This window comes from Xenopus laevis, chromosome 2S, assembly GCF_017654675.1.
Source record: "Xenopus laevis strain J_2021 chromosome 2S, Xenopus_laevis_v10.1, whole genome shotgun sequence".
NCBI classification, from domain to species: Eukaryota; Metazoa; Chordata; class Amphibia; order Anura; family Pipidae; genus Xenopus; species Xenopus laevis.
The window spans coordinates 22,575,484-22,602,589 of record NC_054374.1 but is presented as its reverse complement, the minus strand read 5'-3'; the positions used below and the strand labels follow the sequence as shown (position 1 = coordinate 22,602,589).

At 39.5% G+C, this 27,106-nt stretch overlaps 1 protein-coding gene across 1 annotated transcript in view; it reads left to right on the top strand.

Annotated features, from left to right (window-relative positions):
• Positions 1-27,106, top strand: part of LOC108708870 (Down syndrome cell adhesion molecule homolog) — a 199,659-nt gene that overhangs the window by 131,759 nt on the left and 40,794 nt on the right. Inside the window, exons 20-25 of the mRNA XM_041583437.1 lie at positions 295-448; positions 8,720-8,837; positions 15,270-15,433; positions 17,507-17,605; positions 21,239-21,427; positions 24,719-25,009. Of these exons, the coding sequence (XP_041439371.1) occupies positions 295-448; positions 8,720-8,837; positions 15,270-15,433; positions 17,507-17,605; positions 21,239-21,427; positions 24,719-25,009 (1,015 nt within the window). The remainder of the gene's footprint in view (positions 1-294; positions 449-8,719; positions 8,838-15,269; positions 15,434-17,506; positions 17,606-21,238; positions 21,428-24,718; positions 25,010-27,106) is intronic.

Here is a 27,106-nt window from a genome sequence, read left to right as displayed (position 1 = left end):
GAGTACTTGTGCTAAATCCACACAAGTCCACCATGGTGTAACTGCATGGCTGTGATGTAGGAAGCCATGTTTCACTACAGCAACATTTGAGTTAGTGTCTGTCTGTCAAGCAGCGGAGGGTGGGGTTATAGATACAGTGGCAACCACAATGGACTTGGAAGTGGAAGAGTGTATTGATCGAATTGCTTGATGGGACATGAGTCTGCAGGTAATGAACCCATTGCAGAGCTGTGTACTAAGTGAATGTGTTTTCAGGAAAGCTCTTTGTAATGTTAACTGTGCTTTTCCTTTCAGGTCATCAGTGACTTTGAGGCTGCCCCTGATTCTTTTTTCTACCGAATACCGAGCTTAAGTCGGAACAGACAATACAGCGTCTGGGTAGTAGCAGTAACTGCAGCAGGCCGTGGCAACAGCAGTGACATTATTACCGTGGAGCCAGTGGCTAAAGGTACACACCTTGTTCTCAGTGGTTTACTTACTATATCAACTGCACTCGTTTCCAGAATTCACTTATCAAGCAAGTGGGGCCTTGGGTCAGATCATATGAATCAAAGCAGGGGTTGTAATGTTGAGGTAGACTCCCCTTTAGTACATTTTTGCAGGGGTAAAATGGGATGGGGGATAGGGAAAAAAATCCACTATTGCAAAGCTGGTGAGTAGTAAGGTACACAGCACTTACCAATACTAACAGGGGGTCCAGGTGCTCAAGCCCCAGACCTTTAGCTTGGGGAGGTAGTATCAGACATGTAGAATTCAATAGTAAGCTGGCACACAAACTGGACTTCACTCCAAAATAGATGCAAATTAAAAGTTTTATTACTCAAAAAGGAACATTTCAGAAGGTTCCCTTACGCATTTCGTGACTTATAAGCATTCCCTTTTGGCAATACATGTCCATACTCACCCAGTATGTTTGTGCTGGTGATGTTTTATGCAATATTATCATAAAACCTTTGAAGTGCAATATAGAGTTTTGCATAGAACCTTCTTTTTCAACAGTCATAGTAAATTAGGGTTGATACAACCTCATCCAGATGTGACATAAGCATTTAGAAAAAATGGGGCCTTAGGCACTTCTATGATTAGACCCCCCATCATATCTCTGCCAATGTAATGTTTTCCCCAGACATACTATAAAGTTTTCTTTAGGGTCTCCAAAGAGAGGGGCACATGCTCTGGTAAGTGCACAGTGTTTTCACAACAGGCAGAATATACAGTTAACTAAGATCACAATAGCCTTGGATTAGGGCCTGCGCCAAGCCAGCTGGGCACCCTATGCAACCCGGCCGGCCACCCCGCTCCCCCTGCCCCCCCTTGCCACCCCTGTGGCCCCACACTGATAGAGAGAAAAGAGGTGAGAGCGACGGAGGGGAAGGGACACAGGGGAGGAGAGTGACGGAGGGGAAGGGAGGAGAGCGACAGAGGGAAGAGGAGGGGAAGGGGGGAGCGGGGAAGGGGAAGGGGGGAGAGTGACAGAGGGAAGTGGAGGGGAGGTGGGTGAGAGCAACAGAGGGGAGGGGAAGGGGGAGAGTGACATTGGGAAGGGGGGAGAGCGGTGGAGGGGAGGGGGAAACCAAAGAGGGCTGCGAACACGGACTAGGGGTAGGCAGAAGAAAAGAGGTACCTGCCCAGGGCACCCTTATCATTGCACCCTAGGCAGGTGCCTTTTCTGCCTACCCCTATATCCGGCCATGCCTTGGATATTTAAAAATCATTCAGCGCACTAATAGATTCCATCACAACATCACCCGGCAGGGCATTCCCCAACCTCACTGTTCTCACTGTGAAGAACCATTTGTGCTGTTTGAAATGAAAGTAGGTCCCATTCTTGTACCAACCTTTCAGCTTTAATTCACCTTCATCAATACTGGTAAAGCCTGAACTGGAATAACAGAGGCAGCTGCTCCCTAAATACTTTCATTTTATGGACCAAACTCTCTGTAATGTCTCATTTTTTCATTGTGAGTGGCATTCTGCTAATGACTGTCTAAGATACTTATCTCACTAGCAGGTAATGTGCCGTGAATGGAATTGTTAGTTTTACATTTCAATAGATTTGCTTGAATGCATTTTTATGCCCAGTGTCTTCTCTAGCAGCTCCTGAATGTCTCCCGCTCCAACATCCAAACCTTTTGCCTCCAGCCTTTGCATTCATAATGGGAACCTTCCCAACAAGCTGTCTGTGCTAAAGCACAATTACCTTGTGTAAATGATGTGACTTAATCTTGCCTGGAACGCTTTTTAGAATACACAAAAAATGAAGAATTGTGGGGTTTTTTTTACTACACTTATGCACAATATTTCTTATTTCATACCCAGAGGCTTAACATCCAGACTCCGTAATTCTTATGTTATGTACAGTTAGTGCATGCGCTGGCTTGTCTTATCTCTGACATCTAAGCTGGAGTCTCTGCTTTTAGCTGGAGTAATGGATAACTATGGCAGGGATCCGCTGCAGGGAAGCTCCCAACGGCATCAAAATCTCATTATTACTCTCATTATTTTCACCGCAAACTAAAGCAGAGTGGCATCGGCAGAATAAAAGTTGAAAATCTTTTAAAGTACGTGCGCAGGGATGATTTATGCCTTGGCTTGCAGAGAGTCAACTCATCTGCCATCATGTTATAGAACTGAAAAACAAAAGCTGGTCATTAAGAAGAGAAGGACTTGGATTCTCACCACTTGAAATGAAAAATCTCGGGGAAGATTTAAATACAACCAAACATGGTTCAAACAAAACCACTTGCCATAATAATAAAAAAAAAAAAGAAATAAAAGGTGCCCCTTTTATTATGCCACCAGTAGTTATACATTAGGCTGAATTAAATTAAATCCATACAGGTATGGGATCCGTTATCTTGAACCCCTTTATCCAGAAACCTCCAAATTATGGACTCCCTTTTATCCAAATAATCTAAATGTTTAAAAAATTATTTCATTTTTCTCTGTAATAATACAACAGTCGCTTCTACTTGATCCCAACTAAGATATAATTAATCCTTATTGGAAGCAAAACCAGCCTATTGGGTTGATTTAATGTTTACATGATTTTCTAGTAGACTTATGGTTTGAAGATCCAAATCACAGAAAGATCCGTTATCGGAAAAGACCCATGTCCTGAGCATTCTGGATAACAGATCCCATGGCTGTACTATATTTCTGCTTATGGCTTTTCTAAGAGGAAAATAATATGTTCTTTATATTGTCTTGGCTGTTCAAATGGCTGAAAATTGGTAATTTCCGATCAGTAAAAACATTTATCATTGCTACAGGAGGCCCAAAATCATGCCGGTTGGGAGCCTATACACTGTGCAACTTGGTCAGAGAACAGAACATTCAGCTACTAGGTGGCTCTTTAGTTAAAACCTTCCACAAGTGGTAATAAATACCTACCCAGATCATCCATATTTCAGAACCATATGGTTCCAAAAAATGTTGCTCAAAAGAGAAATGGGGAAAAATACCCAAGAGAATATATAGTGTAGTGTTCTCACTAAACACACACCTTCAATGTGACCACATCCACTCTTATCAATGTTGAAAAAAATCACAATATAGAACTTTACCAATTACAATTAGTTCCAATTTACACCAAAACTGAAGGTGAGTCTCTATCAGGCATACATCAATTATATAGTGAATATTTGTGTTTCAAATGAGGAAAATATTAGATTATGGTTGGTACCCACACTCTAACCAACACTAGTTGCGGTAGTCGATCATGTTCAGAGACACACGGGGGGTTATTTATCAAAATCCGACTTTTTTTCTGATTTTGTTAAGTAAAAAAAGTCAGACCAAACTAGAATCGTCGATTTCAGGTTTTATGCCTGAACCCACAGATTTTTTTGAAATTTTGAACGAAACTCAGTGCAGACCATGATATCTTCAAATTTAAAATGGAACCTTTGCCATTGACTTCTACAGGACGGAAGATGGAGTATTTTCAGATTTAGACTTTTAGCAGGCTCGGGGTATAATAAATCAGGGGGAAAAAAATTCCAATAAAAAAAGTAAAAAAAAATTACAAATTTTGAGTTTTGAGTTTTTGGCATTCAGACCTTAATAAATAACCCCCATAAAGTGTGTTCCACTTATCAAATCTCTGTCATCAGACTATAAATCACTTCTGACACCCTTCCTAATCTCCCCAAAAGGCCTTCACACCTGCAAGAATGTGAATCATGGTGGGACGGCATTCGCTTCGCTTCGTTTTTCGAAATCGCCCAAAGTTTCCTTGCATTCATGTTCACGTTCTTGCCGGTGGGAAGGGATTTCAGGGAGATTAGTTGCCCGCAGCAGCGAAGACTTATCGATTGGCGACTACTCTCCTTGTGTGCCACCAGCCTTATGAACAGCAAAGAATAGTATATGCAGAAGCATTTCTAAATATTTTAAATAAAATAATAACATTTACAATCACAATTTTTTTTTCTAAAATTGTATTTAAAACCAGTAAAATGCATTAATTGCCTTAATATGTTTGGCGTCAATCATATTATGATGAGATGAAAGAGAACCAAATTCGTTACTGAACTGGGCACTTTATTTGGTACTTAATTGACTTTTGATTACATTTCAGAACCACAATAAAGAATTATATATTTCATACATAACTATCCATAAGTTGAGGAAAGTGATGGGCTTTAGTTCTCAAACTTTGTTGTTTTTGGACTTATTTCCTAAAGTGTTGGCTTGGTTTTGTTCCTAGTCAGCAAGGAGTCTTAATTTATAAATGTCCAGTGAAACACAGATTAATGAGCAACTAACGCATCCCTTTCTGCTGGATGCAGCTCAAAAATCGAATGGTGGACGAGCCAGGTGCATTTTTATGACAGTGATGAATTCAATCCTACAATCTAAACCTTACATCTTAACAACAGAAGGAGTATGAAGATGCTGGAGCCATTGTCTATAAATAAATCATTGGAAAAGATCTGGGAGAGGTTAGGCCAGCAACAAGAAGACTGGAAAATGGGGCTTTCATCTTCTTTCCCAGTGTGCTCTGATTTTGAGCCCTGCTCCTATTCAATTTAATGAGGGCTCTATCAAGGGTGCCTCCCCTTGGTGCATTGTATAAATGCTATGGGCATGTGCTCCAATTAAGCATTAAGGGACTTGCAAGGCTACACTTATATCCCCATTTTACATGCTACAACTTCACAGCTGAAATGGATGCAATGTGTAAACTAGACATGTGAATTTGTTGCTCTTAGCACACATAAACCCCACAGAGTAAAATCTGTCCAAATGAAAGACGTAGCTACTATTTGACAATTGTAGAGGTTACACATGTGGCCTCTGGTACTATATGTGGCTCCGTTCAGATAAGCCACATCTGAGCACCCTCAAAGTCAATGAAGACACTCCCCTTGGGATCTAGCCCTGGCAAGCATTTTTATATAGGAACTTTAGTGTGACTTGCTCGATTAACTGACCTTCACCGTAACCCCACCTGGTTGTCGGTATCCAGTTTCAATGAAATGGTTCAGCTCGCCAATAAACCCTAATGATTAGCTGCAGACATTTTAAGGGAAAATAATTAAAAAACAAATTTAGGAAGCATCTACTACAATTTGGGGATATTCTTTAATTGCAAAATATAAATAAAATCACAAATATAAATGACCCAACATGGTCTATTTCTCACTAAAGGGATTCTGTTATAATCATGTGCTTTCAGAAATAGCCAGTACTGCACAATGGAACTGCTTTCTGACAGGCTTTTGTTTCTCCTACTCAATGTAACTGAAGTGGGACAGTGGGACATAGATTTTTACTATTGAGTGCTGTTCTTATATCTACCAGGGAGCTGTTATCTTGTTCTCTTCCCATTGTTCTGCTGATAGGCTGCTGGGGGGGGGGAGGAGGAGAGGGGTTGATATCTCTCCAACTTGCAGTACAGCAGTAAAGAGTGACTGAAGTTTATCAGAGCAGGAGTCACATGACTGGGGGGCACCTGGGAAACCAACAATATGTCTAGCCCCACGTCAAATTTCAAAATTAAATATAAAAAGTCTGTTTGCTCTTTTGAAAAAATGGATTTCAGTGGAGAAGTCTGCTGGAGCAGGACTATTAACTGATGCAACTAACTGATGCATTTTGAAAAAAAACAAAACATGTTTTCCCATGATAGTATTTGTGCTGATAGTTGAAGGTAAATTTGATATTTATGTCACCAAGGAAATCTGGTTTGACTCAAGCTTTCAATGAACAAATAAATGACCACAGAGGAAGTGCCACCAAAGGTATAATTTCGGTCTAATAAAATGAAACTGGTATTTAGCTCAAGATGATGGACTGCGAGCTCTGCACTAAGAGAACTGCTTAGAGAATGCCTTGGCACAATTTACTGTGCTTCACAGATAAAGAACCCTTTGTGGGTAAGGTTTATGCTGAGATAACTCTTGCTGCGTAGACACCACAGCCACCTTCAGAATATCCAAAGGACACAGAGAAATGGGAAACAAAGCTTTCACCTTAAATAATTCATGTTGTGCTTGTGTGTTTTTCTCCATGTAATATATTTCTTGAAATTCTAAAGTATTTTGCCAGCACCATGCAGAGAATATTTTTTTCTCTTTTGCTCTGAGACTAACATTGCTTGACTTCCCTTTCCCTGCCCTCAAGGACTTGTGTGCAAAATCACCCTCTGGACAATAATTTAGGCTTAGATTGATAGCTTAATAACATGCCTGGGATCCTTGTGGGGGAGAAAATACACACACAACTTTGCCATTTTAATTGACCTTCTGAGTTGTGCCTTTTTAATGTTAGATTTAGCTTTAATTTTCTTTAAGGATTTTAATAATTCTGGGTTTTTATTAGATCTGTTCATCAGAAATTTCTGAGCTTTAGTGGTGTTTTTATAATGAACATTGGCCTTTAGTGAAAATGTTTAAGGGCTGAAAGGAGAGAAGGAAGGGGTAATTAGCAAAGAAAACCAGGACTGGATGGGGCTGTTGAATGTTGTGGGTAAAAATAAAAATAATGGGAATATGGATGCTCTAGTTCCTGTAGCTCCATGTAGAACAAGTTACAGCATTGCTTCCAAGTGGACATTGAGGCATTTTCCTACATGTTCTCTTGTATCGATAGGACATTAGGGGGCAGATGTATCAAGGGTCGAATATCGAGGGTTAATTAACCCTCGATATTCGACTGCCGAATTAAAATCCTTCAACTTCGAATATCGAAGTCGAAGGATTTTGCGCAATTCCTTCGATCGAACGATTCGAAGGATTTTAATCCATCGATCGAAGGATTATCCTTCGAGCAGAAAAACCTTGGAAAGCCTATGGGGACCTTCCCCATAGGCTAACATTGGCCTCAGTAGGTTTTAGGTGGCGAACTAGGGGGTCGAAGAAATTTTTAAAGAGACAGTACGTTGATTATCGAATGCTCGAATATTCGAACGATTTTTAGTTCGAATCGTTCGATTCGAAGTCGAAGGTCATAGTCGAAGGTCGAAGTAGCCAATTCGATGGTCGAAGTAGCCAAAAAAAACATTTGAAAATCAAATTTTTTTTCCTCTATTTTCCTCTATTCCTTCACTCGAGCTTAGTGAATGGGCCCCTAGATCTTTTTCCATGGTAAGGGGTCCATCCATTGTCAGGCTATCACTACCACTATTTTTTAAAACTATTAAGCGGGGGTGCAATGAACCTGGGACCACAAGATTTATACAGACAAATAGTCTGCACCCATTATCAATATATTTAGGACATTAAGACATTTTCGGGGGTATTTAATAAAAGTTGGTAACGGATAAACTATTCGCAACAAATTTTGCTGTGCACAAATTTAATCTAGCTTTTGCGAACCTGGAAACTGTTTAGTGACTACTTCCGACAGTGGAAGACTGTATGCGAATTTTATGGTTTGCGCCAATGCGTAGTAAATGTAATAAAACTTCTTACTGAAAAAGTCGTTATGTTTGCTCCAAAAGATTCCGACACCTTCAAGCACTTCTTAAGAGTGCACAATTAACATTCGCAATGCAATAACCGTTTAAGGAACAATATTACATTGCGACATGTGGATTTGTATTCTTATTGGTGCAAATTATTTTGTTCTTTGCAGCTTTTATAACATTCCCCCGCTAGTGCCTTAAAAGAGAAGAAAAGCTACCAAGGCAGTTTATTGCCAATAAATTAGCCACAACAGTGCAAGCTAGAACACCATTTTTATTCTTTAGAATGCTTTTCCATACCAGAGTAAACGGCTCTAGACACTGTCTCTGTTTGTTTAGGATAGCAGCTGTCATATTAGCTTGCTGCGACATCACCTCCTGCCAGAGTCTCTCCCTGCTCGCTCATATTGCTGAGCTCAGATTACAGCGGAGGAGGGAGGGGGAGCTGAGCAAACTGAGCATGCTCAAGCCCTAGCCCTACAGGTTTAAGCTGAAAACAGGAAGTCTGATAAAGAAGTCCATGAGTACACAATAGAAGGAAAGACATATGGTGTTTCTTTTGACAGAGGACTCTGAGCAGCATTACTAGCATATTCATGCAGACCTTTCTGATAAAGCTTACTTAGTTTAAACCTTTCCTTCTCTTTTAAGCTTCTAAAAATGCCTTACCCTTTAAACAAAACAGGGATTGTTTGTCCATATATTGCAATATATTTAAGCTGGCCAACTACGTCAAAGTTATCCCTATTATGGCCAGTCCTACTCTCTCTTTACAATACTAAGGTAATTCTCTTTATTCTGCTCCAGCTCCTGCTCGGATCTTAACGTTCAGTGGTACAGTCACAACTCCATGGATGAGAGATATTGTCCTGCCTTGCAAAGCGGTCGGTGACCCCTCTCCTACAGTCAAGTGGATGAAGGAAAGGTAACCAGCAACTAAATGTATTACCTACTCAAAGTGATTGATGAAAACAACAGATGCAACTTTTGCACCAGTCCTGGTGACCCACAGCCGGTGAAGTGAAAACAAACATCAGACTGGTTGTTCTTGGTTATTAGTCCGGGTACAAACTTTGCATCTCTGGTTTTGGTTTACATTACACAGCTGTAAAACAGAATAATGTTTTCCCAGTTAAATTCTGATCTTAAGTTGATCTTTATTTTGCTTGTTTCATATAAACACACAGACAGCTTTCAACTAGCCAAGCACAAACAAACCATGATTTTGACCCACGCTTTAAAGGACCAGTAACAGCAAAAAAATTTAAAAAATAATTCGTTAGTATGCCATGAAAAAACTCCACCAAGACTAATTAAAGGGGACACGTCACCCAAAAAAAAATATTCAAAATCCTATTTTATCACATTAGTCAAGCAAAATTAACTTTAATTATACTATATAAATAATTTGAATCTTGTTTCCTTCAGTCTGAGAATTCATAATCATAGCAAACAGGCAGGAGCCATTTTGTAGACACTGTTATTAAGAAAAGTGTAATTTAGAGCTATTTTTGTGTACTTCGACTAGGGAATAGTCCAAATTCGATTCGAAGTTGCAAAAAATTAGAAAATTAGAATATCGAAATTTATCATGTACTGTCTCTTTAAAAATTCGATGTCGACAATTCGCCATCTAAAACCTAAACTATATTAGGTTTATATTAAACTACTCAAATTGCTGTATTAGCCTATGGGGGACCTCCTAGAACCTTTTTGAAAAATCTAAGTTTTTTTGGGGAAAAACGTTGAATCGAATTCTATTAGTTCGATTCGTACAATTCGAATTCGGCCAAATACGGACTATTCGATTTCTCTTTTTGAATTCGAATTTCGACATTTTTTCAATTCGACCCTTGATAAATCTGCTCCTTGGTGTTTTTTCTTTTGTGGTATACTAACAAATTTTCTTTTTAAAAATTTAAAAAAATTATTTTTATGTTATTGGTCCTTTAACTAAGAGCATGCACACGTGCTGGTAGCCTGCAATTCTGTCTCTGGGTAAAAAAGCATGCACTTATATAAATTTTGCACCTACACTTTGCATTATTGCTCTGGTTTAAAGGAACAGTTCTGTGTAAAAATAAAAACTGGGTAACTATATAAAAAAAAATGTTTTAATAATAACTAATATAGTTAGTTAGCCAACAATGTAATGTATAAAGGCTGGAGTGACTGGATGTCTAACATAATAGCTAGAACACTACTTCCTGCTTTTTCAGCTCTCTAACTCTGAGTTAGTCAATGACTTGACGGGGGGCCACATTGGACATAACTGTTCAGTGAGTTTGCAATTGATCCTCAGCATTCAGCTCAGATTCAAAAGCAACAGTTATGGCCCATGTGGCCCCCCCTCAAGTCTCTGATTGGTTACTGCCTGGTAACCAATCAGTGAAAACCAAGAAAGCTGCAAAGCAGGAAGTAGTGTTCTGGTTATTATGTTACACATCCAGTCACTCCAGTCTTTATACATTACATTGTTGGCTAAATAACTATATAAGATACATTTTTTATTTTTTTATTTTTACACTAAACAATTACTTTAAACCTTTGTGTGAGGTACTAATTGTAATAGTCCAGAAATTGCACTGCCAGTAGATGTTTTTTCCATGAGTAATCCTTTGAAACATTGAAATGACCTTTCCTTTCCTATATTGTTCTCTACTCACTGGGTTGGAACTAGATAGAAAAAGAAAAGTCATTAAAGCACTGCTAATTGCAAAGTTAATTGAAAGTTACTAGTAAATAGTGTGTGCTCTTTAACACAAATGGACTTTGAGCATGGCTCTCTGCTTTGAATGGCAAATTCCAGTTTATACCACCCAATCCAGAGAGCTTTAGTCCAAGTCCAGCAGGAGACCTGCGCTATGACGTTTCCTGCGCTAGAGGGTAACTCATTAAGTTGTATTTTCCACTCTTGGGACACAGTGCATATCAGCTCACATTGGGGGTGCCTTATGTTTAAGCCAAAGATTGCACAGTCACAAGAATAATGAATTAATCCCTTAGTCCCATTATAAAGAGTGATCTCACAAATTTAATTTCAGGCATGTGCTAACTTCTCTTTAAATAAACATGTTTTAAAGGATAAGTAAACCTTAAAAATAAGTAAATGTAAAATTGATGAAGGGAGCTATTCACTTTTGTAATTTACATTCATTATTTACTGTTAAAGGGATACTGTCATGGGAAAACATGTTTTTTTTTTCAAAATGCATCAGTTAATAGAGCTGCTCCAGCAGAATTCTGCACTGAAATCCATTTTTTAAAAGAGCAAACAGATTTTTTTTATATTCAATTTTGAAATCTGATATGGGGCTAGACATATTGTCAGTTTCCCAGCTGCCCCCAGTCATATGATTTGTTTTCTGATAAACTTCAGTCACTCTTTACTGCTGTACTGCAAGTTGGAGTGCTATCACTCCCCCCCCCCAGCAGCCTAACAAAAGAACAATGGGAAGGTAACCAGATAGCAGATCCCTAACACAAGATAAAAACTGCCTGGTAGATCCAAGAACAGCACTCAATAGTAAAAGCCAAGTCCCGCTAAGACTGATTCAGTTACATTAAGTAGGATAAATAACAGCCTGCCAGAAAGTAGTTCCATCCTAAAGTGCAGGCACAAGTCACATGACTGTGGCAGCTGGGAAACTGACAATATGTCTAGCCCCACGTCAGAGTTTAAAATTGAATATAAAAATATCTGTTTGCTCTTTTGAGAATTGGATTTCAGTGCAGAAGTCTGCTGGAGCAGCACTATTAACTGATGTGTTTTGAAAAAAACATGTTTTCCCATTAATATGAATGAATTTTGTTACAACAGCACCACCTGCTGGTAACTTTCTCTCCAGTCTGACCACCAAGTAGTCAAGGAAGTTGAAGTTAGATCACCCGATCATTCAGTGAAACTTTGCCAAGTACAGGTATGGGATCTGTTATGCAAAATGCTCAGGACCTGAGGTTTTCCAGATAACGGATCTTTCTGTAATTTGGATCCTCATACCTCAAGTCTACTAGAAAATCATGTAAACAGTAAATAAACCCAATAGGCAGGATTAATTATATCTTAGTACAATATACTGTTTTTTGATTACAGAGAAAAAGGAAACCATTTTTAAAGATTTGTATTATTTCAATAAAATGGAGTCTATGAGACAGCCATTCCGTAATTCAGAGCTTTCAGGATAACGGGTTTCTGAATAATGGATCACATACCTGTATTGAGAAAAGAAAGAACGGTGAAATGTGGCGGATGCTAATGCAGCTTTTGCCATTCTTTGGGCTCAGTGTCTGCTGATCATGAAACAGGAGAAGAACAGGCAGCAGGTTCTGGAATGCACTGACGTCATTGTGTAAACATTTACTGTGGGATAGTTCTGCTTAAGGCTCTGCGAGAGACAAATGTCACCTTGGAATGCTCTGCACAATGCATATGGTCCTAACTTATACCGTTTACATACTGAACAACGTGACTGTTAAACTTTGTAAGCTTGTCTTCTTGCCGATCATTCACTGGGGCAAATTCACTAAGCAGCGAAAATGCGCTAGAGACGACTTCGCCGCACTTCGCCAGGCGAAGTTTCGCCAGGGCGCCGCTAATTCACTAAAATCCGAAGTTGCGCTCAGGGAGGCGAACGGTAGCGAATGCCTAATTTGCATACGGCGCCAAGTTAAAGTACAATGGACGTATATGTAGCAGTAAATACATTACACTACACAAGCCCGGGAAACCATCATTAAATAAAATAGAGTTGTTATTTTGCCCTATACATGTGCCCACTGTATAGTTTATGTGCCATATGTTAGGAAATGTAGGGGGGAAGGAGGGTACCCCCAAAAAAATGTACAATCTTTTTCAGCCTATCACCCTTAAAAAAGGAAAAAAACGCCAGCGTTTTTTGGGACTTAGAAAAAATCTCAACTATTTTTGAAGCAATCCCTATCTACTCTATTGCATTTCGCCTGGTCTGAGGTGGCGAAGGCAAGTCTGGCGCAAGAGGTAACGTTCAGTAAAATGCGCAAGTTAGTGAATTAGCGTAGTTACATTGACCCTTCGCAAAGCGCAACTTCGCCTGGCGTAAGGGTGCGAAGTAGCGCTAGAGTAGGTCCACTTCGCTAGCGAATTTACGCCAGCGCCCGTTAGTAAGTCGACAAAGTAACGAAATGACATGACGCTGGCAAATTTGCGCTAACGTTTGGCGCTTCGCGCTTTAGTGAATTTGCCCCACTGTATCTTCATTGAATTAAAATCTACAAGGAACAGTATTGATTCAAAATCTCTGGGCCTTTATAGTAATAATCTCATGTAATTAGGGGACGTAGAGCAGCCCCCTCTGATGTGTGTTCTGCCTAAAGTCCCGTTTGAGAGTAGTGATGGGCGAATTTGCGCCGTTTCGCTTCCCCGAAAAATTCGCGAATTTCGTGTGAAATTCGCGAAACGGCGAAAAATTCGCGAAACGGCGCCGGCGTCTCGTTTTAGACGCCGGCGCCCGTTTTTTACGCCGGCGTCCGTTTTTTGAAAAAAAATTTTTGACGCCGGCGAATTTTTTCCGCGAATTTTCGCGGGAGTTTCGCGAATTTATTCGCTGGCGGCGAATCGCGCAAATTCGCCGCGAATTCGCGCCTGGCGAATAAATTCGCCCATCACTATTTGAGAGGCATTTCTTTTATATTTTTACCAAGTCATTTCAACCTGCAGAACTCAACTAGGTTACCCCGGGGGCATCTCAGGGTAGTTCATTTGTGTGTAAAGCTTCTGTGAGACACTAAGTTGTCTTCTTTACTGGACAGATGGAGCAATTCATCTGATCCATTGGTACAGAGCTGCAGAGGAATGAATTAGCAGAGATGATGGATGGGCTGCATATGGCAGATATCCAGTCTAACTGCTAAATTAACTGTATCACTTGCTGTATAGTCTCGGTGATAGATATGGGTCATGCCTGGCCGTGAATATTTACTGATTTCTTGGATATAATTTGAACTAATGAAATCTCAAATACCTCCAATCAAATCTGTTCTTGGCATCGGTAATTTAATATGTTTTGGCTGCCGGACGCTTAACACTAGCCTCTTAAAGGGATGCCATGAGCTTAAAGTCATTTCTGTAGCTTCAAGTAGGGTGACCGTGTCCGAAAATACAAGGGGGTGTGGGAATGCTGACTAACATCTAAAGGTGGCCATACATGGAGAGATCTGCTCGTTTGGCGATGTCGCCAAACGAGCGGATCTCCCTCCGATATGCCCACCTTGAGGTGGGCAATATCGGGCTGATCCGATCGTGGGCCCTAGGGCCCAACGTTCGGATCCTAGCGAACGGGTGGTCGGATTGCGGGACCAACGGGATTTTTAGTCCCATCCGATCGAGATCTGGCCGACTTTCGGCCAGATCTCGATCGGGGAAGCCCGTCGGGGGCCCCCATACACGGACCAATAAGCTGCCGACTCGGTCTGTCGGCAGCTTTTATCGGCCCGTGTATGGCCACCTTAACTAAAGTTCTAGGGCAGGGGTTCCCAAACATTTTTTGCCCGTGAGCAACATTCAGATGTAAAAAGAGTTGGGAAGTAACACAAGCATGAAAAAATGTTACTGGGATGTGCAAAATAAGTGATATGACTGGCTATTTGGTACCTAGGGTTGCCACATTTTCAGGAAAAAAATACCAGTCTTCCTATATATTTATCTTTTTTCCCTATTAATAACATTGGGATCAGCCATCATTTTTACTGGCCAGGCTGGTAAAATACCAGCCAGGTGGCAACCCTATTGGTAGCCTCTATGTGGACTGGCAGCCTACAGGAGGCTGTTTTTACACCTGATTTTTATGCAACCAATACTTGCCTCCAAGCCTGGACTTCAATATAGGAACCTGCTTTGAGATAACTCAGAGCAACATCCAAAGGTTTGGAGAGCAACATGTTGCTCATGAGCCAATAGTTGGGGATCACTGCTCTAGGGAGATGCTACTAGACTTTACGCGGGTAGCTATTGTCTCTTTTAGGTCACTGTCAATATTAAAGCTAAGGAATAGGAGTAAATGTTTTGAATTTTTATTTTCTGAACTTTTCTAAAAAAAAAAAAAAACCTTTAAAAACACATTTAACACTTCATAGTGCACTATTATTACGCTAGAACTATCTATCATTGGCCAGTGCAATCAAAATTTGGGATAACCCCATGATATACGTTATTAAAAAATATATTTGCCATAATATAGGTATATTTCTATGGAAAAAAAACCTTTTAAATATGGACTGTTGGATGTTAATACATTTTATAGGGGTGTGCAGTGTGCAGTTTCCCCAGCGTTATTTTGATTGTAATTCCTTCAATTTATTAATTTTGTTTTCTGTGAGGTAGTAACGGGACACCCAGTCTAGTCATGATTGATGGGCGAAGAAGTATCTACAGCAATGGAAGCTTCATCATCCGCACGGTCAAAGCTGAGGATTCTGGGTACTACAGCTGCGTTGCCACCAACAGCTGGGGATCTGATGAGATTGTGCTAAATCTTCAAGTGCAAGGTAAGAGTCTAGTACCCTGGTACATTCATTCAACCATATTTATGGTGAAAACTTTCCAAAGGTTGAACTTTGTCATCAGTCACCTGTGTGCATTTATTAAGCACACATATCAGACTCATTGTGGTTGGGTTTCGGAACCCAGACCCTCATTGATAAGGCACTACACCAGTCCATAACAGCTACAAGGAAGAGCAGGATCCCTTTAGTAGTCATTACTCTATGGAAAATTTTCTATGCTCTGCCATCACTGGGGTCTTATTGGACTTAAATGTTGATCATCAAATTGTTCTCACGAAACCCTTCACTATTACCTATGAATACTGTTAACACGTCTCAAAGCTAAGACTGAGCAGCCTACTGTATGCCATCATACAGCGGTGATGCTCATTGGATGTCCAGTTAAAGGTATATTCCAGGGATACCTATACAGGTTGGGATTAAAATTCAAAATAGACCCTGGCATTTCATATACACAAGGCCCAAACATCCCCCACAGGCCCAGTAAATAGAGACTCTCTGGGGCAAATTCACTAAGATTCGTAGTTGCACCAGCGTCCGATTCGCCGCACTTCGGCCAGGTGTATTTTCGTCAGCGCTACGCAAATTCACTAAAATCCGAAGTTGCGCTCAGGGGAAGCGTAAGTTTGCGAAGTTGCACTAGCGTTAATTCGCCAAGCAAAGCGAAGTTACGCTAGCGATGCTTAATTTGCATACGGCGCCAAATTGAAGTTACAATGGAGGTATATGTCGCATCACTACACAAGCCTGGGAAACCTTCAAAACAGCAAATAAAATTTTTATTTTGCCCTACACATGTGCCCACTGTATAGTTAAGGTGCCATGAGTTAGGAAATGTAGGGGGGAAGGAGGGTAGCCCCAAAACATTTTTCGATCTTTTTCAGCCCATCACCCATAAAAAAAGAAAAAACTCTTTTTTGGGACTTAGAAAAATTTTTAACTTTTTTTGAAGCAATCCCTATCTACTCTATTGCACTTCGCCTGGTCTGAGGTGGCGAAGGAAGTCTGGCGTAAAAGGTAGCGTTCAGAAAAATGCGCGCGTCAGTGAATTTGCGTAGTTACGTCTGTTGCGCAAATTCGCCAGGCGTAAGGGTGCGAAGTAACACTAGCGAATTTACGCCAGTGTCCGAATTAATGAAAATGCACCTAACGCTAGCGAATTAACGCTAGCGTTAGGTGCTTCGTCCTTTAGTGAATTTGCCCCTCTGACTACAGAAACTACACTCGACCTGTACCTCATTATAGGGCACATGTATTTCCAAAGTAACATCTGCATGTTTTCCACTAATACAGTAATTCTCGTAAAAAGTAGAGCAACAATATAAACAGAGCTGTATTACAGGTCCCTAATGTGTCATAAAATATCATTATTCTATTATATAGGCCAATAGCAAATCATTTGCCAATATGCAATAAAGAAGGAATCATTTTGGTTTGTGGTTACTGGTGTATAACTAAAAGGCCAAAATATTCAAGTTTTAAAAGGTTACATACATGAATTGTTCCGTTAGCAGATCTCCAAGAATTCAAGTTGAAATTGGGCACAATACAGTGGTACCTTTTTAAATATTTCTGTTTTCCATGTTTTGTGTACAAGTGATATTGGTTTTAAAAAAATGCAGTTTACTATTCATGCAGCTCCATCAGGAGGCTGTTAGTTAATATTCTGTTTAGTGTAGATCTTATTTCTATGGGAATTGCAAAGAACATATACATTAATGATGGCAAGGAATGCATTCTGGGTGATACAGTTAATTTATTCTGCTCTGAAGTCATGTCAGCTGGTGTTCTCCTCTCCTTAAAGGCAGTGCTGTGTTTTCTCAACATACTCATGTTCCCATCTCTGCTTCTTTAAAATCGTGTTGGGGAGAGTAGGAATGTAATGTGCAGCATGTAAAGAAATTAATTACCATCATTAAAACATATTCCTTACCACACCGTGAGATAATTAACATATGTAGTGCAGACCTAATATATTTAAATAATGCTCCAATGACATATGGTTCTAAAAAAACTTTATGATTTATTTATTAAACCATTTTATTTTCAATCCAGTACCACCTGATCAGCCTCGACTCACTGTATCCAAAACCACATCTTCCTCCATCACTCTTTCCTGGATTCCTGGGGACAATGGTGGAAGCTCCATCAGAGGTAACACAAGGCATTTAAATATTTATAAAGGAAGCAATGGATACAGCCTAACCAGAGAAATTCTGATCTAGGGGAAGTAGTAGCATTGTGCAGTGCTTAGCAGTACTAAGCAAATGCTGCAATTTCTCCACCTAATAAATAAATTAGTATAATGTTTTTAATGTAGAAACCTTTGTATGTAGTAGACCAGGGGTCCTCAAACTTTTTTTTAACTGTGAGCCACATTCAAATGTAAAAAGAGTTGCATGAAGAAAGTCACAGGAATGCCAAATAAAGGCTGTGATTGGCTATTTGGTAACAACTGGCAGTCTACAGGAGGCTCTGTTTGGCAGTACACCTAGGTTTTATGCAACTAAAACTTGCCTCTAAGCCTGGAATTCAAAAATCAGCACCTGCTTTGAGGGCACTGGAGCAACATCCAAGGGGTTGGTGAGCAGCATGTTGCTACTGAGTCACTGGTTTAGGTTCACTGCTCCAGAACATGCCTGGAATTCAAAAATGGACATCTACTTTACGACCACTGGGAGTAAATCAAAGGGCAGAAATAGTTTTGGTTAGGGATGCACCGAATCCAGGATTCGGTTCGGGATTCGGCCAGGATTCGGCCTTTTTCAGCAGGATTCAGATTCGGGCAAATCCTTCTACCCGGCCGAATGGAATCCGAATCCTAATTTGCATATGCAAATTAGGTGCGTGGAGGGAAATTGCGTGACTTTTTGTCAGAAAACAAGGAAGTAAAAAATGTTTTCCCCTTCCCACCCTTAATTTGCATTTTCAAATTAGGGTTCAGATTCGGTTCGGTATTCGGCCGAATCTTTCACGAAGGATTCGGGGGTTCGGCCGAATCCAAAAAAGTGGATTCGGTCGATCCCTAGTTTTGGTCCTCGCACACCCTGCCCACTTGGATAAACAAAAATGCCTGGTGCTCACAGGTGGAGGTCCGCACCACACTCCACAATAAACACTTAAGGTAGTAAATAAAAGGGTGCCATGATCTATTCTTATAGATTATAGGCTTCGGTTTTTAAACTTTGAGGCTGTTCCCACGGGGGGTTGGTTGGGAGCAGTAGCAATAATACTTGTTTGAAAGCCTAAAGAACAGTTAAGTTGAGATTTGGGGAGAATACTTATTTGTCTTCTTAGATACACCCATCCTGAAGGTCAGTTAGGATGAGATTTGGGGGTAAAATGTATTTGCTCTCCTAGATATTCTTGGGTCTGTGGTTGGATGACTATTTCCCTACATCTGTATTCTTATCAGATAAGAAGAAACCCTGACCCAAGGTTGAAACTCCAATGTGAGAGCTTCAGCTGAAACAGTCTGACAACCAATGCTCTAAAGTAGGGGTCCCCAAACCTTTTTCACCCGTGAGCCACATTCAAATGTAAAAAGAGTTAGGGAGCGACACAAGCATGAAAAATGTTCCTGAGGTGGTGCCAAATAACATGATTGGTTATTCATTTGCTCTATGTGGACTGGCAGCCTACAGATGGCTCAATTTGGCCCTAAACCCGGTTTTTATGCAACTTAAACTTGCCACCAAGCCAAGAATTGAAAAATAAGCACCTGCTTTGAGGCCACTGGGAGCAACATCCAAGGGGTTGGTGAGCAAAATGTTACTCAGGAGCCACTGGTTGAGGATCATTGTAGTAGACTGTGTTTTATTTGCTCTAATACAGACACAAGCCCTCTTGTTGGACTGCAGCGAGCAAAATAAAAGTAGAATTTGATAAAATGAGTGTGAGGATGTAATTATGACTGACATTTTTTTTTATCATTTTCTGGTCTCCATCTATATTTTACAACACATTTTAGTAGGAATTAAGATAGAATAAGTTATTGTGGTACAAATAATAAATAGCATCTGCATCTTTGCCCAGTAACTATGAGAAATTGTTTGGGCATCGATGGAAAAGAAATTGACTGATGAAACGGTCCTGACAGCACTAACCACTTCTTTATTAATGTCCCATATACTGGCTCCGCTTCCCAGATAAAGGACTTGGGGAGTATCTGGCTCCTAACCATGACAAGAGTGAATGAATGAGTCATAACTATTCCTCTCCTTTGTTGTTCCCCAGAATGAGATTATTTATTTTTAGAGTGGCAATTTACTATCGAGATGATAGCTCTGCTCAAACGGGTGAGAATATATTCTTGTGCTAGCAAATAATATCAAGGAATCTGCTGATAAGCCAAAGAGGACACCCACTGTACGCTCATCTTTATATCAATGTGACATGCCAGTCCATTTCGTGTTGAAGCTAAATCAGTGTCTTGTTTTGTAGACCAAAGAAAAATGTAGAAGTAAATATTAAAGGGCTGTAGATTACTATTACAATAAGTATTGCCCTGTAATCATGAATCCAGTTCCATTAATGAGCAGCCAACACATTTCATTAAATATTTTTAACCCTGACATGTTTTGCTGTGCCTCTAACATAACTAGACATTTGGGGGGTTATTTATCAAAATCAGATTTTTCTCTTATTTTTTTTAAATAAAAAAGTCCGACCAAACTAGAATCCACGATGACCTAATTTATTATTAAACAAGCACAAATTAATCAAATTAATCAAAACGGCACAAACTCGATAAAACTGAGCAATTTTTGACCGAAAAGTCCAAAATAGTCAATAGTCAAAATAATTTTCGCGCTTATTCCAGCGAAAATAACAGAAAATTCCAAAAAGAATAGGGACCTCTCCCACTGACTTATACACAACCTCGGCAGGTCTGAGATGCCGGATTTTTGGATTCTGACTTTTTGCAGCATCGGGCTTTAATAAATCCTGAAAAAATAGGGTTTTTTTCCCTCTAAAAATCAGGATTTTATAGTAAAAAAAACCTAAATTTTTTTGCGTTTTTTCCATTTGGACTTTAATAAATAACCCCTTTGAAATCTATTAGTTAATGGAGGTTTGTAAAATAAGTATTTCTCAAAACCGTTCCTGAAACGGAGACATTTATGAAGTTAATCATCTTGAAAGCTTGTAAAAGGGGCCATGTTTTTATCCTACCAACTGCGTGATTAGCCCACCTTCCCATATAATAAGTATTTGATGCCCATAAGGTCCTAATTCATATACAATTGGAATACATATTGGTAAAACAGGTCAACCTCTAGACATTTTGGGGGCCTGAAAAATAATTTGCTGTGGGGCCCAGTAATATCTAGTTACGGCACTGCCCCTGTGTATTGATTCATTAACTGAACAAAGCTAGGTAAATCATTTTGGCTTTGCATAACCCAACTGAAGGATTTGGCATTAACCAACATTTAAGTATTTGTCCAAGTTGCAAGACGGGAGAGTGTGCAAAGGAAGCTGACTTTTCCCAGTTGCCATAAAACGACACTCTCTGATTCTCTCTGACTCAAGATGATGCATATTTATGAAGGGTATAAAAGTACAGTATGTCTATATATATATATTATATATTATTACATATTATATATTATTATATATTATGTCTATATATAATATATATTATATTATATTATATGTATATAAGTTTCTGGGTTATAATATTGGAAAAATCTAATACTGTATTTCTCTACAGCTTTCTTTTTAATTATTATATTCAAGACTTATGCAATATTATCACGGTGGTTATCACTCTATTTATTGTAGGATACATACTGCAATACTCGGAGGATAACAGTGAACAATGGGGCAGTTTTCCCATCAGTCCCAGTGAGAGATCTTACCGCCTGGAGAATTTAAAGTGTGGCACCTGGTACAAATTCACTCTGACCGCCCAGAATGGTGTAGGACCAGGACGCATCAGTGAGATCATAGAAGCAAAAACCCTTGGGAAAGGTACTGGAGTCTTGTCCTGCCCATCCAAAGCAGGAAGTAATTATAAGTTATCCAGTTACTTTTATTCATTTTTTTAATGGAAATATGTTTTGCTTTAAAACACTTGTTGCTCCATGTGTTTTTATAATGGTGCACTGGTAATTCTCCATTCTCTGGAATTTTAATGAAGGGGATTGTCCAGCAGTGAAAAATGTATATTGTGAATGCATTTTCTGCAGCCAAAGAATGGTACAGATATGGGACCTGTTATCCAGAATGCTCGGACCTAGGATTTTCCGAATAACAGATCTTTCCATAATTTGGATCTTCATACCTGTGGGGGCACATTTACTTAGCTCGAGTGAAGGATTAGAATGAAAAATACTTTGAATTTCGTTTTTTTGGCTACTTCGACCATCGATTTGGCTACTTTGACTACGACTTCGAATCGAACGATTCGCACTAAAAATCGTTTGACTATTCGACCATTCTATAGTCGAAGTACGGCCTCTTTAAAAAAAAATTCGACCACCTACTTCGCCATCTAAAACGTACCAAGCACCAATGTTAGCCTATGGAGAAGGTCCCCATAGGCTTTCCTAGCAATTTCTGATTGAAGAATAATCGTTCGATGGATGGATTTCCTTCGATCGAACGAATTGCGGTAAATCCTTCGACTTCGATATTCGAAGTAGAAGGTTTTAACTTCGATGGTCGAATATCGAGGGTTAATTAACCCTCGATATTCGACCCATAGTAAATGTGCCCCTAAGTCTACTAGAAAATAATGTAAACATTAAATAAACCCAATAGGCTGGTTTTTCTTCAAATAAGGATTCATTATATATTAGTTGGGATCAAGTATAAGGTACTGTTTTATTATTACAGAGAAAAGGGAAATCAGTTTTAAAAAATTTGGATTATTTCATTATAATGGAGTCTATGGGAGACAGCTTTTCCGAAATTCGGAGCTTTCTGGATAACAGCGTTCCCGATAATGGATCCAATACCTGTAGCTGAAATTACTAGGGATATGCTCAATCTAGGATTCAGCTAAATCCCAGCTTTTATTGAATAATATGAATTGTCTGCACTCTAAACCTCCCAGCTTTGCACAACATAACACGACAGATTGTTTACAAAAGGTAGAATTGTTTTTATAATTTGGATATGCAAATTAGGACTCAGTTCAGTATTCGGCCAAAATTTTTGTTCATGATTCATTAATAAAATGAAATTATGGACTGAGTGAATCCCTAGAAATCTACCTAAAAGGTTTACTGCAGAGAGAGAGTTACACTATATTTCTTCCTCTGAAGCTGAGCTAAAAGGGGGACTCTCTGGTGACTTTATTTTATATATATATGTGTACATTTTATATATATATATATATATATATAAAAGCCATGAATATCTTGTAAATTATATCCTTATAAACGGTGAGTTCTGATGTCTTTTCTGTCACATGACTCACTGAAACTTGTGTATTATAATAAATAAAGTACCCCTGTTGCAAAATATGAGGATATTAGAAGTTACCTCGGCCTTCGGCTTCGTGTTTTTATATGGCCATGAAACTCCTCGGTAACTTATAATATCCTCACATTTTACAAGAAGGGGTACTTTATTCACTATATAATTGAAATATTATATGTTATACAAAACTATACATATTATTATACATATAATAACTGTTAATAAAATGTAAATTCTTCATGACATTTCTCTTCCCTAATGCAATGGAAATATTTTTGTAAATACGATTTTAGGGTTGTTATTAATCCTTTTTGTTAATATTGGGGAAGTTCATCATCAATGCACTGTGTTGGGAACATTATTAATCACAAGTAGGATTTGCAATATTTGATTGTGGTTCTGCTTATATGTTGTATATATACATTTAGGGGCAGATTTATCAAGGGTCGAAATTCGAATAATTCGAACTCCTATAACATCGAAATTTGAATAAAAAAAGACCAACAGAAATGTATTAAAAAAATCTAAGATTTTTTTGTGGGTGAATAGGCTGCATTTGATCGATTTGGATTCAAAGTATTTTCAAAGTCCACCAATTGATTCCAAATATGTTCTAGAAGGTCCCCCATAGGATAAAACAGCAATTCGGCAGGTTTAAGATGGCGAATGGTTGAAGACGAAATTTTAAAGAGATAGTTCATGATAAATTTCGATATTTGAATGTTTGCATTTTTTTCAAATTCAAATCGAATTTGGACTATTCCTTCGTTGAAGTACACACAAATAGCTCTAAATTCAAATTCTTTTACTTCGAATTTTCAATTCGACCCTTGATAACTCTGCCCCAAAATACGTTTAGTACAGTTCATCTCCTTCTATGCAATCTCAGTCTCCTTGTCTATCCTTACTCTTTGTACTCTTTGTAAAAAGAAATGTCATTGGTCTTATTAATAAACCACAATAATTTGGTGATCTAGGGAGCTGCTGTGATTGGATTTGGCACAAACTCATAGACATAAAAACTTTTCCTTTTATCAATTTAGGTAAATGTAAAGAGTGGGTTGGGTTAGAGGGAAAGGTAGCAAATGAGTACAAGCAGGACTGCCATCAGAAATCGCAGGGCCCCCTACCACAAAATTTCCTGGGTCCCCTGGGCTGCGCCCACCGCAAGCCCCACCTACAGGTCCGCCCTCCCCACCACACAGTAAAAAAACAAAAAAAATATTGGTGGCTAGGGTTCCCACATGTTAATAAAAAATAAAAAGATATTGGTGGTCAGGGCCCCCCACAAAAAAACATTTGTGGCCAGGGCCCCCCCCATTAAAAAATATTGGTGGCTATGACCCCACATGAGAAAAAAAATTGGCAGCCAAAATTGGTGGCCAGGGCCCCACCCCCACATTATAAGAAAATTGGTGGCCAGGGCCCCTTAAATGTCCATGCCTTCCTGAAGTCAGCAGCTCTCAGAAAGATGGGGGGCCCGGCTAATCAAGTAAGTGTGGCGTGGCCGGGGCCCCCCTTACCCTCGGGCCCCCTACAACTCTCCCCCCTGTCCCCCCGATGGCTGCCCTGAGTACAAGTATGGACCTATTATCCAGAATGCTCAGGACCTACTATTACTACAGAGAAAAAGGAAATGATTTTTTAAAATTCGGATTATTTGGATAAAATGGAGTCTATGGAAGACAGCCTTTTTGTAATTCAGAGCTTTCTGGATATTGTGTTTCCGGACAACGGATCCCATATCTGTACAGCACTTGATTTCTTAAGAGAATATATACTGTATGTTCTTATTTGAGTTATCAGAGTTATGTGCCATCTCTTTTATGTTTTTAGAGCCACAGTTTTCCAAAGAGCAGGACTTGGTTGCCAGTACCAATACAACTCGCGTGAGACTGAATCTCATTGGATGGAATGATGGGGGGTGCCCAATTACCTCATTTAACCTTGAGTACAGGCCTTTTGGAACGACTGTCTGGACATTGGCCCAAAGGACGTCTCTGTCAAAGTCTTATATGTTATACGATCTGCAGGAGGCAATGTGGTATGAGCTGCAGATGAGAGTGTGCAACAGTGCCGGCTGTGCAGAGAAACAAGCTACTTTTTCTACACTGAACTATGATGGGAGTAAGTGTCAATTTAACCCATTTATTTTGCTGTGCAAGGTAGAGTGCACAAAATGTTCCATATAAGAAATAATGATAGAAACAACCAATTATTATCTCTGAGATATGTACCTGTCATAGTTATTTCACTTGCTCCCAAGTGGAAGCATGGAAGGTCAAACAGGGTACAGTAACCAACAGTAAACCAATCAACTGTTTGCCTTTGTTATTCTAGTAGCATTCAACCAGTAAAAGCTATGTGCTAATTGGTTGCCATTAAAGGAGACGGAAAGGCTAGCTTTATCAGAAAGGTCTATATAAATACACCAGTAAACCCTCAAAGTAATGCTGCTCTGAGTCCTCTGTCAAAAGAAACACAGAATTTCTTTCCTTCTATTGTGTACTCATGGGCTTCTGTATCAGACTTCCTGCCTTCAGCTTAAACCTCCAGGTATCCCTAATATCTTGGAATTAAAAAATAAATAATGAATGTACATTGCTAAAGTTCTGAGACTAGCACCCTCGTCAATTTTACATTCCCTTATTTTAAAGGTTTACTTATCCTTTAAACAAGTTTTCTTGTGCTACATACACTGTCCAAGTTCTAAGGTTCTGATCAGCTTCTATTCCCTTCTTCATGACCAGCCAGTAGGGTTGCCACATTTTTTTGTCCAAAAACGGGCAGGGGGCGGATCGTTGTTATAGGGGTTGGGGTGGGGGGACATGGGGAGGCGGGCGGGTGGGTGACATCAGGGGCAAACTGGACTGATGACATGGCGATCAGCAATTGGCTCGTCGCCATGTCATTCACTTCAGTGTCCTATCCAGAGTTTAATTGGATTTTTTAACTTTTCACCCAGGCAGACCTTCCAAAAACTGGACTGTCCAGGTGAAATCCGGGCAGGTGGCAACCCTACCAGCCAGTGAAGAAATATAATATTTGGCACGAGCTGGGTTTAACCAAAGAACTGTAAGGTCGAGTGACTGAGAAATTCAGTGAAATGTGTTTTTAAAATAAAACTCCTGCTGTGGCCAAACATTTCTAACCCAATGTCTTTATTACATTACATTCGCTTTAGTTTTGATTTAGAACCAGGGATGCACCGAATCCAGGATTCGGTTTGGGATTCGAACAGGATTCTGCCTTTTTCAGCAGGATTCGGATTCAGCCCAATCCTTGTGCCTCGCCTGAATCCTTATCCTAATTTGCATATGCAAATTAGGGACGGGAAGGGAAATCACGTGACTTTTTGTCACAAAACAAGGAAGTAAAAAACGAATTTTCCATTTTTTCCTTTCCAGACCCTAATTTGCATATGCATATGCAAATTAGGGTTCGGATTCAGTTCGGTATTAGGCTGAATCTTAAATAGTGGATTCCCAAATAGTGAATTCGGCGCATTCCTATTTAGAACGACCTGCACAAATGAAAATCTGCATCACTACTTTAGTCTCATACAAAAATAACGCTGAACTTGGTCTCTTCTTGGCTCAATTGATCATAGGGCGTAATTGTGTTTTACAAATATAATTTAAAGTTCTCTAATAGGAGACATGATTTTGTGTAACCTCACATGGCATTTATAATAGACCGGCGACTTCAACAATAAAAACAAACCGTAAAAATGCGCCTGACTTCAATTGTATTTCACTGAGACAGACTGGAACATCTCACAGAGTCAAGCAGAACAGTGAGATTTATGGGGGTGATTACACTGTTTGATGCTAGTGCTGTGCTAATGGAGATCTATGCCTGCGATACACTAGCTGAGCATGGAGACGGCTCGCAAAAGGAGTTTCAACCCTACACTGTCTTTTTATTTTCTTTGCAGATTGCTGTTTCCAAAACCCTTACCTGTCCTGTTTTATTACAATAAGGTCCCATATGGTGACATTATCATATATATATAAATATATCTATATAGTACTGTGAACCCCCCCCATGTTTTTCAGGAGTTACCAGATTTTGCTGTCTGTCCCCAAATCTCCCGTCACTCAATTTCTGACGACTTTTGACGATTTTCCACAATTTTATGGGAAAAAACAATGTGCACCAGAGCAGAACATTTCAGTATATATTGTGGTTATTCATACCTCCCAATCCACTATTTTGGATTTG